Source organism: Erpetoichthys calabaricus, chromosome 3 (genome assembly GCF_900747795.2).
Source record: "Erpetoichthys calabaricus chromosome 3, fErpCal1.3, whole genome shotgun sequence".
NCBI classification, from domain to species: domain Eukaryota; kingdom Metazoa; phylum Chordata; class Cladistia; order Polypteriformes; family Polypteridae; genus Erpetoichthys; species Erpetoichthys calabaricus.
In genome coordinates, this window is record NC_041396.2 from 300,407,646 (window position 1) to 300,421,512 (window position 13,867).

General features: G+C 36.9%; 1 protein-coding gene across 1 annotated transcript; it reads left to right on the forward strand.

Moving 5' to 3' along the window:
- The first annotated feature begins 1,662 nt into the window (after positions 1-1,662).
- On the forward strand, positions 1,663-11,562 carry hoxc1a (homeobox C1a). Its single transcript, XM_051925089.1, has 2 exons — positions 1,663-2,617; positions 10,758-11,562. Exons 1-2 carry the CDS (start codon positions 1,993-1,995, stop codon positions 11,138-11,140), a joined length of 1,008 nt encoding a protein of 335 aa, XP_051781049.1. The 5' UTR covers positions 1,663-1,992; the 3' UTR covers positions 11,141-11,562.
- Positions 11,563-13,867: the final 2,305 nt, after the last annotated feature.

The following is a 13,867-nucleotide window of genomic DNA, read 5'->3' on the forward strand; positions in this document are numbered from 1 at the left end:
CGCCGACGAATATGAAGTCAACATTATGAATGCAAACGTCCAAGGGAGACATAAACAGATACCCCATAAAAAACACCTCCCTCCCGGCTTCTAAACGCGGAGAACTCCAAGAGAAGATCATATTGAGGAATCAGACGCTTATGTGTCTTCATCTCTGGCACTGGTTCTCCCGGAGAATGTGTCCTGCGTTGGACTGGTGCCTGCGCTAGAAAGATCATTCCTACCAGAGCTTCAGTAAATGGATGGTTTTCTTTCTTTCTTTCTTTCTTTCTTTCTTTCTTTCTTTCTTTCTTTCTTTCTTTCTTTCTTTCTTTCTTTCTTTCTTTCTTTCTTTCTTTCGAATCTATTTATATACAAAAGACAGAATGATCGACCATGACCACAGATTTCTTTATGACCATCGAACACGTCATCTCTCAATAAACCGGCAACATTTACAGTAACTGTTAAAAAATTGGTAGTGATAGATAGATAGATAGATAGATAGATAGATAGATAGATAGATAGATAGATAGATAGATAGATAGACCTTCATTAACAATTAAAACATAATTGTAGTCAAATTAACAGACATAGTTCTGTAAAATGTATAAAACATAAACGTTTTTCTACTCAACAATAGATCCATCCATCCATTTTCCAACCCGCTGAATCCGAACACAGGGTCACGGGGGTCTGCTGGAGCCAATCCCAGCCAACACAGGGCACAAGGCAGGAACCAATCCCGGGCAGGGTGCCAACCCACCGCAGTCAACAATAGATACTCATTTTAACTGCAATATAAGATATCAGTTTTTTCTAAATATATCTAATTGATTAATTAGTAGTATGGGAATTCAACCTTCAGTCTCTTTGAAGGAGTGCCTTAAACATTAATAAAGCATCAATCCTTTGCACATCGTTATCCCTGTTTATTCTTGTTTTTTTAAATTGGCTTAGCCTGACAAAAAAAAAAGCTTTTTAAGCATTCCTCTTTATATACAGACATTCAAAAAAATACAAATGAGTTCTTTGAATATAATTCGTAATTCATAGATAGATAGATAGATAGATAGATAGATAGATAGATAGATAGATAGATAGATAGAAAAGGCACTATATGATAGATAGATAGATAGATAGATAGATAGATAGATAGATAGATAGAAAAGGCACTATATGATAGATAGATAGATAGATAGATAGATAGATAGATAGATAGATAGATAGATAGATAGATAGATAGATAGATAGGAAAGGCACTATATAATTGATAGATGGGTAGCACTTTATTTTTTACCCAGAAACCTCATTAGAGAAATCAAAAAACAAAACTTTTTCTGAAAACTGGAATATTCACATCCTGTACATCTCACCAAATCTTAACTCATATTACATTCTACTTGGACGGGGTGTACATTTTAAAATGCTTGCGCGTTGTGTGTGCTGTAATAATAATATTTTCAGAAATTGCACTTTAATTTTTTGAAGCAATGCTGGAATACGCACCCCTATTATCTCCATCACCATCAAATATCGTTGTGAATGCATTATTGTTATTTTACTTTTGCTTAATTTCGAGAAACGCACTTTACTCTGATCTTGGTAGATTTGGAACAGGAAGCTTACCTAAGGGAGGATCTCTTCGCATCCGGGGCACCAGGTTATATCGCCTTATTTCGGGGGCGGAGGCACGACACTACCAGGGATTCTATATCGGGAGTGGCTATCCGTGAATGAAGAGTCAAATTTATTAATTGCTTCCATTAAAAGATCGGAGTAGCCCTTCAATAGCGAGGACTGGCCATTGGCCAAAGTAAAAGTCACATGATTGCCCCGATTCCAGATCAACTCTCCACACATCGCTCTCTCTCTCTCCCGCGCGCGCTCCGGCTCTACCCTAACCAGTGCGAAAGTCTCTAAATAACATGGTGAACAGGCTGAGGCCGAGCTCAAGTGACGGGGCAGCGAGGCTATGGCCCAGAAGGGCAAGGCAAGACGCCCGAGAGGAGAATGAATTCGTATCAAGAGTTCATTTGCGCCAGGGATGCCACTGCACACATAGTGGGGGCATATTACAGCAGGCTAGCCAGGTCTCCGCACTTGCAAAAGAGACCATGCAGTAATATGAGCTGCGGGCCAGATGGGCGTTACATGGTTGGCCGGGACCTGCACCTAACTGTGCATGGCCATGGCAGTACGACCCATCAGTTCAACGGGTCTTATGAAGCAGACGCTTTCAGCGTATCTTTGAGTCCAGATCTACCTCCTGCAGCTGCTTTAACTCCTCACCCGGCGTATTCTTCTTCTTCTTCCTCTGAAAACTACCTCCATCAACCTCACCACCATAATCTTCCTTATGCCGGGGGTCAAGAGACTGAATTGAGTACCTACGCCGGCAGCTACGCCTCTAGTTTGAAAAATGCTAGTGGTTTCCCCGGGCATCACTTTGTGTTTGGGACACTGGAGCAGTCATACCAGGAAAGCACGCGGGATGGCCATCCTTTCTCGGACTATTACACCACCCCCGAATGTCCGGGGGAGAGACTGAATACTCACTCGGAGCCCAGTAATAATTGCGGTGATGCCACCAGGACATTTGACTGGATGAAAGTGAAAAGGAATCCTTCCAGAACAGGTGAGTCTGTTACAGTTAATGTAATGGTAAATGATACTGACCGTCCGGGTGGTACAACAACTACTTCAAATTAAAAGTGGAGATAAAACAAGGCGATGCCACTACAATAATGCCGAGACATTCACAAAAACTAAACTTTGAGCTCTTCATGCGCAACAACCTCTTCTGTAGATGAAGGCAAGAGATGCATAAAGTATAAGCCGAACTCGCTTATTTCATTAACAGGGTGTCAGAAAACCTGTAACGGTGGGGTCTGGGGTGGTCAGCGGAAAAAAAAGAAGAAAAGTGTTAAATCTGAGGACAGAAAAACGAACACCATTCGACAGATAAACAGGTGCAGGCTTGCTAGGAGAAAGGAGCTCATTGCTTAAATAAATATGTCCAGCTTTGAGAAGTGCAGATTTCTTTGTCCCCAGAAGAACAAAAACTCCGCAAACAAGTCCTAATAAGTACAAGGAACACCCAGCAGGGGGGGTCTCAGGCTATTTGAAATACTTGCCAATAGAAACCTTTAGTTGTCGGCAGAAACACGTGCGAACAAGCGAGGAATGTCGCTTTAAACGACAGAGAGTGTCGGAATACTACGGGGGGACTCCAAACAAGACTCCGAACAATAAGATGCATCCACACACCCGTTAAAATCGCTGTTTCCTACATTCTTGAGACATGTTCTGTTCAAAAGACCCCCCTCACACACACACCCCACCGGATTTATCGGGCACCACGGCAACTTTTCTGATGGCAGGCCTACGTCGTTTGTCGGTCGCTCCGAGATTTAGATTTATAGTTAACGAAACTTATTATTTTTTTTAAAGTTACATTATTCTTTCATCTAAGGTGACTTCTGAATCGCAAGTAAGCAAATGCTGAGCACCAGTTTTTCCCAAAGTCTGCTTTTCATACATTCATCAACTATGGAAGGACAAGTGTCCATAACGTTGAACAGAAAGTTTTCGCAATTAAGTATGTCGGGCGCTGTTCATATTTGATATCTTCTCAGAAACGTGTACTCTTATTATTGCTTTTATTCATCCATGTGATTTCTGAGTCTGCACGATCCTCAGATCAAGGACATCGGCATTCACATCCTTACCCAGAAGCATACAGGACATAATCAGACAGGAACCAATCATGAAACACCAGACCAGACATTTTAAAAAATAAAGGTGCCGAAGTGGTTCTTCAGAGTGATACCAAAAGACAACCATCCACGTGAAGGCTCCAGAAGGAACTCTTCATTTAGATCCATAATAAAGCTCAATGATAGAAGATTTGTGAAATACCAATGGGTTCCTGATTTCAGAAGGACAACAACATGTGGTATGTTCAGGTTTTTCAGGTCTGTTAGTATCCAGCGTACTACTCTTAACAAATAAAATACTTTCATACATCCATAACAAGTTTCCTAAATAACAATGATAGCAAACCTAAGAAATATCAATGGGTACATGATTTAGTTTTTGGGTCCAAACAGAACCATCCTAATGAAGGTTCCAGAAAGAACCCTAATTTCTATGGACCCACAAAAAGAGTCCATAAACAACAATGTAAACCAATTTGTGAAATCCCAGTGGGTTCCTGATCTTAAAACGACAGTCAACACCTGCTGAGTTCAGGATTTCTTGATCTGTTTAGTGTCCTGCTAAGTAGCCTACCACATTCTTAAAAGTCCCAATGTGGTTCTTCAGAGTGACACCACAGGGAAACTAGTTTTAGGTTCCTTAAAGAGCCATTCACATACAGGCTCCAGAAAGAACCTCTCACTTAGATCCGTAACAACTCCCCTTGCTAATAATGACAGGAAACTTGTGAAATATCAATGGTTTCAAGATTTTACAAGGACGACAACACATTCTATGTTCAGGTTGCCTTGATCTGTTAGTATCCTGCCTACTACACATGAAAAGATTCTCCACATATTAGGAACCGTTTCAAAGCTCTAAGTATACCAACTTCACATGTAAAGGACCCTTCCACAGAATGAAATGGTTCTTTGTCATGCAGTGAGCAACCACACAAACCAGTAAGGTGCCATTAGTGAACCAGCATATCCAAAAATGCATCTCACTCACGTCCTACTGATTCGGATTTACAAAACACCGTAAGCGTATGTCTTGTGACAGACAGTTGGTGAGAACTTGCTGAAGCCCACCTAAACACAGGCAGAGTATGTGAACTCCACATAGAAGACAAATGAGTCAGCAATACAACTGGAGATAAAGAGTCTTACGGTCCCAAGGGTAACACCGCCATTACTGCTAAAAATAATAATGATGATGATGATGCTATGCAATTTATTAATGAGGATGATGATGCTAACAATAATAATAATAATAATAATAATAATAATAATAATAATGATGAATAGATTTACTATGTGTGCACTTACAGTATAAACTGTCTAGAAATCACAGCAAAATCGTCAGTGCTCAATTAACACATTTGAGCGTCATACGGAAGCACTCTTTCCATACGCACGCTTCTCAAGGGTTAATTTAGCAATTTAAAGGTCCATTTGTCACTGTCAATTTTGTTGTTTTTTTTAAAATAATCACAAATAGAGTCTGATTGATCAGAAATTTCTGGAACTTTCCAGTCATTCTAATTTTGAGGTATCTGTCATATCAATGCATCTCCATTGACGTTATTTCTTCCATACCAGGTTAGAAAGCATTGCTTTGCATTGCTTTAACTCTGTGCAGGTCAAAATATTTGGGCAATTACTTCTCATTATGCCCTGCTTAAAACCAGTCCAAGAAAGTTTTTTTTTTTTTTTTTTTTTAAGTAAGGAATCACAATTTATCAAGGCATGGAAATAATGTATCAGATTGGAAAAATTATTGGACGGTGAGTTTAATTGTGATGCTTCATCTATGAACAGAACGTCACAACGACGCACATTTGAATGGATGAATTATATCGTAAGATGAAGGCACTTTATATAATTTGAGTTTCGCAAATCTTATGCCAAAGATACGCTCGGTTTAATAAATCTACGTTTGTCTATCTGGACACTTTAACCCAAAGTCAACTACAAATTGCAGACCACATTAAGACGCATTACTAGTGCAGTCTTCAAAGTGCTTAATCAGTTATTCATAGGCGAAAATTAGCTGGGTACAGCAAAATGCAAAAAGACGACAGTAGTAATTAGTGCGCTAATGAATCCATCCGTTTCGTGTGCCGACTTTACTTAGTTTGGGTGGGGAGGAAATGTGGTCAAAGGTGCAAGATAAACTGTTAGATTTCCAAAATTTAGATATTTGAATAACATAATATATATGTAGTAGGTGATGTACCGTGTTAGTCATTATGGGTGCAATGAGAAGTGAAGCAAAACAACATTAGAAGTTTCCTGAAGAACGGGCGAGAGCTGCCTAGAAAGCTGATTGTAATCTGTTTAGTTGAAAGGTTTTATTTTCCTTCACTTCTCATTGCATATCTATCTATCTATCTATCTATCTATCTATCTATCTATCTATCTATCTATCTATCTATCTATCTATCTATCTATCTATCTATCATATAGTGCCTTTCAGTTCTATCTATCTATTATATACTGCCTTACATATCTATCTATCTATCTATCTATCTATCTATCTATCTATCTATCTATTATATAGTGCCTTACATATCTATCTATCTATTATATAGTGCCTTACATATCTATCTATCTATCTATCTATCTATCTATCTATCTATCTATCTATCTATCTATCTATCTATCTATCTATCTATCTATCTATCTATCTATCATATAGTGCCTTTCAGTTCTATCTATCTATTATATACTGCCTTACATATCTATCTATCTATCTATCTATCTATCTATCTATCTATCTATCTATCTATCTATCTATCTATCTATCTATCCACACACACACAATTTTATATGTATGTATGTATATAACCTGTAACCTTTTCAAGAGTTAACGGAAAAACTGAGCGAGCAATTTGTGGCTGGCTTTGGCAGTAAAACTGCCATTAGGATCCGAGCAGCCTAAGACACGTACGAACTGTGTGTGTGTCGACTCGTTTCATAATTTACGTGGATACAAGTCTTATTAAAATAAAAATAAATAAATAAATATCTTTGCAGTTTGTTCCAAAGTGTGTACAGTTTGGTAGTTTCCCAAAGGTCTTTCTTCAGATTGATTGTCCCTTAATTTGTTTTCTGTTGATATTTAATTGTCCGATCACTTTCTGATGATTTAACGTCAGAATCTGCAGCTTTTCGTTCTGATCACACAATCCAAATACCCTTTTCAGTAAAAATACCCGTATTTCATCTTGTAGTTAATTAAGAAAAATAAACAATAAATAAAAACTTTGTGGCAGAAAAAAATAAGTCTTTCATTTTATGATTTTTTTTCAGGATATATGTTTACTCAGAACTTAGATTTCTATAGGAAAATCGATGTCAGAAGATCAGATGAGATGTAATATTATGGGATAATTTAATATTACAAATTAAGCGGGTTCGCCTCGTTTTTATTCCAATAATCCAACAGCTGTTGAGTTTCATTTTTTGTTTGTTGCTCACCCTTTGTATAAGATGGCCTATATAACGATCATATTAATGAAAAGGATATTAAACTTCAACTCGTCTTTCTTTCTTTCTTTCTTTCTTTCTTTCTTTCTTTCTTTCTTTCTTTCTTTCTTTCACTCTAAGTTTTCGGCCCATACTACCTGTCCTTGTTCCTTTGATCTTATTTCCGGTGCCGGTAGCCCGACACGGATATGAAAGCGTCACCTTGAAGTCCGACCAACTCCCAACTTCTTCTCCTGTGTTAAAGCAACTCCAACTTTTTATCATTCTTGAGGGATGACAATCCACAATTATGGGCCGACAGCTGCTGAATCATTTGACAGTGTGATCCCTGATGGCTAAAATATATAGTATCGATTGTTTCATTCATTGTACTTATAAAGTTCCTCTTCGTGTTATAGCGGGGTAAATCATGACCCAGACACACCATTTCTCGCGTACTTATTTAGTACACATAACTCAAGAAATCTAGAAAAAAAAATAAATGGCATAAATCATGACCATTATTTCATTTAAGAAAATGTCTTGAACTTGGGGAATAACTATTTTAATTACAAACGAGAGACGTGGGTATTCGTTGATCAGATGCTAGTAAATTTCAAGTTTATGATCACATTTTTCATTCCCTCATAACGTCGCAGGGCGTGCTAAGGAGGGACCATTTGATTCAGAATTTGACTTTGCACATAATGCACCAGTCATTCCATTGGATTCGTTTCTGTCTTATACCCTAATTTTAAGGTCGGAGAATTAAATAAAAAAAATATTAATGCTAAGGGTTAAGGACACTGATTTGTGCCTTAGTCGAGCTGCATGTGTAATTTTAAAGTAGCAGTTAGGACTCCTTCTTGCTCAGATTTGTATCTTCTTCGCTTGGACCTTCTAATTATTCTTCCATATAGCTTAATTTGTAGGTCTCCTTGGATAAAAGCGTCTGCTAAATTATTATTATTAGTATTAGTAGTAGTGGTAGTAATAATAATAATAATAATAATAATAATAATAATAATAATAATAATAATAATAATAATAATAAGAAGAAGAAGAAGAAGAAGAAGAAGAAGAAGAAGAATACAGTCATGTGTGTCGCAAGTATTGGCTTCTGGAGGACGTAAAGCTTCTCTCAACAAAGGTGCAGTCCGTAACGTTGAGACTCCAGCAGCTTTTAATATTGACAGCATTCATTATACCTAAAAGACAGTCATGAACAAAATGAGCAGACATTATAAAAATATATTGTAAGCTTTTGGCGTTCAACCGCATTGATAACTGACCTCCTTATTCAGTTATGAACATAACTAAAATTAAGTCTCTTTTAAAAGTTAAACCGTTTCTTTCATCACTTGGAATGGCTGGTTCGGTTTCTGCTTAAGAGAGAAGTAACACCATTAACCTTCATGTTGTTAATTAATTACCCAGTTATATTTTATTTAAATATCCTAGAATTACCCCGAGGTTATTCGACAATTACTCCGTAATTACCATGTAATATATGTACTGAAAAATGGAAGAGTACATGAATTCTAAATACAATTTGCACTGCAGAAGTAGCGGTTACCTATTAAAGAATTGATATGTAGGTGTTAGACGTCAGGGCGATGTGCTGGCTGATATTTTTGTCGAGCTACTATATTTGTAACCAATATAATAAATCATTTTGTAATCGTGCATGAATAAAAAGAAAGTACACCTCAGCAAATTATGTTTTACGTTTAACTTTAAATACGATTTAGGAATGCACCGCACCGAAGTAAAGACGCGCTTAAGATGTCTCTCACTTTTGCTACATAAAGTACACACAACTCATGGAAATAAAAATAAATACAAAACAAAGTGACTTTATGTGGCTTTACATGCCTGGTGTTTTAATTACGATAGGAGACGTGATTTATGTTACAATGACTTCCTCTGTTGCAGTCATATGTCGAGGTGACTGTTAGTTTAAGAGGGCCAAGGGGCTCACAAGTGGCCTTAAACACTCGTGCGGGCAGCGCCATTCCACCAACACTTCGGTCTGTGCGAACTGCGGTAAGCTATACCTTCTTCAACTCTTTAACTCTTTTACCATTACTATTAATTATTTCCTTAATTAATTATGTTGTCCAAGAAGAAGTTGCTTATGGAAATACACGTACAAAGCTTAGAACTTTCAAAACAGGCGGTATGTCTGCTTCTGTTAGCCCAGGGGTGCTATAAATGATGCGACCGTCAGCATTTTCAAATGTATATTTTTGAAGACTAATTTTAAGTTTTAAATTCTAATTGAGTAATAAAACTGCTAATGATGAATAATATTGTGTTTCTCTACGCAACCCTAGAATAGAAGCTTTCAAAAATTATTCATCAAACAGTAAAAAATAAAAAGAGGGAAAACCGAACAGGCGTGAAAAGCTTAACCAATCAAACCCATTTTTTAAATTGCGGAATAACTTTCACTGGGACTGATGAGTGCAACCATATACCAAATATTAGCAAGTTATTCGATATTATGAGGAATTCCTTCATTTGGCGTCATCTGCTGTAACTGTTTCATAGGTAGACATGAAGGGTACTATATAATAGAAAGAAAGAAAGAAAGAAAGAAAGAAAGAAAGAAAGAAAGAAAGAAAGAAAGAAAGAAAATGCTTTATTTGTCTTCTGGGAGGAATTTGGCTCAGACGCTTAATAAATAAATAAATATTTGACTTAGATGAACTAGGAAGAAAACTAAGAAGAAATGAAAACTTTTGACTTGGCTAAAAATAAGAAATAGTAGTTCTGATCCCAACCAATCTCATTACAAATGTGTTGACTTCTGTTAATTATATTTTTAGTTGTTACCGTACTGGAACTTGATGTATATTAATGAGTTAGAACAGACTTGAATCAGTACAAGAAACAGAGGAGGTAAATGAAATTACCTTTGCAAATAAATAAATAAATAATAATATCGATAATAATGTTAGAAATGCGTGAGCTTTTGATGTGGTCGCTTCTGGCCAGGTACACACTTAGGACTAACAGTTTTCATGAAGCCGAACTGGATTGTGTGGTTCCTCAGTGCTTGACAAAGAATCGGGTTTTCTGCATATAAAATTTTCTTTCTTTCTTTCTTTCTTTCTTTCTTTCTTTCTTTCTTTCTTTCTTTCTTTCTTTCTTTCTTTCTTTCTTTCTTTTACACAAAACAGACCTACTAGACTAGCCCAAATTTAATTTTAATTTAGCCCGTGTTTCTTGTCTTCGTAGGGAGTCAAGGATGTGATGTCAAAAAACCCGTCCTGTTAAAGCCCATTGAGGCATTCCTTGTGTGATTTTGGGCTATAAAATGTTCTATATCCAGAAAGAGTCCACATACATTTTTTTAAATCTGTTATCATCAATTCATGGTTATTTTTGGGACGTCAAATAAAAGCTTCTTGTTTGAAACCTTTATGTGGACGGTTTGTTTGGGGGAGATTTTTTTTTTTTGGGGGGGTGGGGGTGTTTGTTAGTTTTAAGAGCTCAGGAAAAGCAGGGTATTGACTTGCGCAGGTTATCATCTTAACTTTCCTGCCTGTTTCGGGGCCTTTTGCCTAAATGTCCCATAAACGAGTCTGGTTTGCTCCTTTACAGTGAACCCTGGAAACGTCTGTGATGGTGGCTTCACTACAGGCGCCCCTATCATCTCTGGAACTCTGGGATACGGTGCCCCCAGGACCAACTTCACCACCAAGCAACTGACGGAGTTGGAGAAGGAGTTCCACTTTAATAAGTATCTGACACGGGCTCGACGAGTAGAGATCGCGACTGCCCTGCAACTCAACGAAACGCAGGTAAAGATCTGGTTCCAGAACCGCCGCATGAAGCAAAAGAAGAGAGAGCGAGAGGGACTGGCCGCAGGGTCCGGCGTGTTGTCCTGCAGTGGACCTGAAGACTCTCCTTCGGACCGTTCAGACAACACTCTCTCCCCGGCCCCTTCCCCACCTCTGGCGAGCCACTCGTCCCTGCAGGCGTGACATTTCAGGAAATTCTTCCATCCACGGAAAGGGAATATTAATCGCTCTCTGTAGAAGAGACACGCATAATTTACAGGGCAGCACAACTCAATGCACAAGCATCCACTAGTTTAAAGTTACCGCAAAGGAATGTTTAAATCGCCTGGTGTGCCATGGGGCTACTTCTGTTTACGTGCCCTGTAAGTTATAAAGTCGATGGATGTATGGTTTCAATTGGGTCTTCAAGGGTACCGTGTAGTTGCAAGATTTTGGTGCTGTGTTAAGTCTTGCAGAAATAAACGTATAGATGTAAAAATAAATAATTTATATTCACCACAGGAAATATAAATAACTTACAACGGCCTTAAATCTATCTATCTATCTATCTATCTATCTATCTATCTATCTATCTATCTATCTATCTATCTATCTATCTATCTATCTATCTATCTATCTATCTATCTACTAAAATTAATATCTATCTATCCTGCTTACTATACTAAAATTAATATCTATCTATCTATCTATCTATCTATCTATCTATCTATCTATCTATCTATCTATCTATCTATCTATCTATCTATCCTGCCTACTATACAAAAATTAATTATCTATCTATCTATCTATCTATCTATCTATCTATCTATCTATCTATCTATCTATCTATCTATCTATCTATCTATCTATCTATCTATCCTGCCTACTATACTAAAATTAACATCTATCTATCTATCTATCTATCTATCTATCTATCTATCTATCTATCTATCTATCCTGCCTACTATACTAAAATTAACATCTATCTATCTATCTATCTATCTATCTATCTATCTATCTATCTATCTATCTATCTATCTATCTATCCTGCCTACTATGCTAAAATTAATATCTATCTATCTATCTATCTATCTATCTATCTATCTATCTATCTATCTATCTATCTATCTATCTATCTAAAATTAATATCTATCTATCCTGCTTACTATACTAAAATTAATATCTATCTATCTATCTATCTATCTATCTATCTATCTATCTATCTATCTATCTATCTATCTATCTATCTATCTATCTATCTATCCTGCCTACTATACTAAAATTTATATCTATCTATCTATCTATCTATCTATCTATCTATCTATCTATCTATCTATCTATCTATCTATCTATCTATCTATCTATCTATCTATCTATCTATCTATCTATCTATCTATCTATCTATCCTGCCTACTATACTAAAATTAACATCTATCTATCTATCTATCTATCTATCTATCTATCTATCTATCTATCTATCTATCTATCTATCTATCTATCTATCTATCTATCTATCTATCTATCTATCTATCTATTTAGTGACTTTCACGATCACAATATCTGTTTCTTCCACAATCCTTCTTGCTTTTTATTGTGCTGTAGCCTAACATGATATTTATCAGGTGCCTAAAGGAAAACAGGGTTACATTTCTAGTCAGATGCCTTTTCGCCCGTCCTCACACCTTAAATGCCGCAAGTGCTTAAATAATTACCCATTCTCAAAAATATGGTCCAAGGTTAAAAGCACAAAATTCTGTAGCTGAGCAGCAGTCTCCAGCTTCACATGAACAAAGATGGAGGGCACTGAGCTCAACTGTACGTCCAATGTAAAGAGGGACGTGCATTCTCTACACGTAAAGCAATGTACAACAATATTGACGATTCAAGGTGACGTATAAAATGAGATTTACAATATTTATTTCTACTAAATAAGCTTCGTGCTTATAAAGGTGACATGCCAAATTACACTATTTGCCTCTACTTTAAGAAGCCTTGCGCTGTGCCCCAGTCGGTCGATTTTTATTTTATTTATTTACTTTAATATTTGCATTCCGCTAAGCTGGTTTACCATGCAGTCCACTGTCTTCCCGCCCATATTATTTATATATTAATTTACTCGAAAGTTTATTTATTTGTGTATTAGTTTCATAGTATAAGAGAAAGCTCCACTCCTTCACTAGATGGCATTTATCAAAAGAACAGGTATACATTTTACTTTAATAGAATTCCGGCAGTCCATTAATAACAATAACGTTTGAAACAATAATTTACATGTTATTTTCACAAATATCACTGACAATAGCGATGTGGAGACTATATGTTACTCGATCACCGTGGCTTCATTATGTGCAAAATGTTTGCTTATGAAATGCGGGAGAATCTGTGGAAAGGCTCAGGACTACAATTGGAAAACATGTCTACTGCAATAAACTCTTTTGCAGATTCGAAATAATGGTGTGATAGCGAGTGGTTATTTCTGAATGGTGATAATCAACTGAGCGCATTGTCTCAACACACACACACACAGGAAAAAGAAAATGCAAAATAATTTTAAACGCGAGATGGAAGTATCGCATGCCTGGTATACGTGCGTTTACTTTATTTACTTTTTATCAGTTGGTTCATTAGATAATGAATAATTCCTTTTGCAAAGAAAAAAAGAGATCATTGACTCAAGCAGCTTTAAATTTACAAAGCGCTGACAAGCGTCACGAACTGTCGCACTAAGAAATGAACACTGCAGTCGGCACGTTGGCATCATCTCCTCTTCTGACCATCTTCATCGGGCGGTGAGTTTGCCTTCATGCCCTTCATAATACATTCGGTTACTGCAGTGAATTCACCAATCAGGTATCGCTTACATAAAAGTTTTGAAACAGTCGCAGTGTCCTGTTCTTAATATGCTGCAGTGACAAAATATGTGCGACTCGA

What these genes read in the sequence shown, in the direction of transcription:
- hoxc1a (XM_051925089.1), top strand. Translation starts at nt 1,993, where the DNA reads ATGAATTCGTATCAAGAGTTCATTTGCGCCAGGGATGCCACTGCACAC. An exon ending in AAGGAATCCTTCCAGAACAG is followed by an intron (nt 2,618 to 10,757) that starts GTGAGTCTGTTA and finishes GCTCCTTTACAG; the next exon opens with TGAACCCTGGAAACGTCTGT.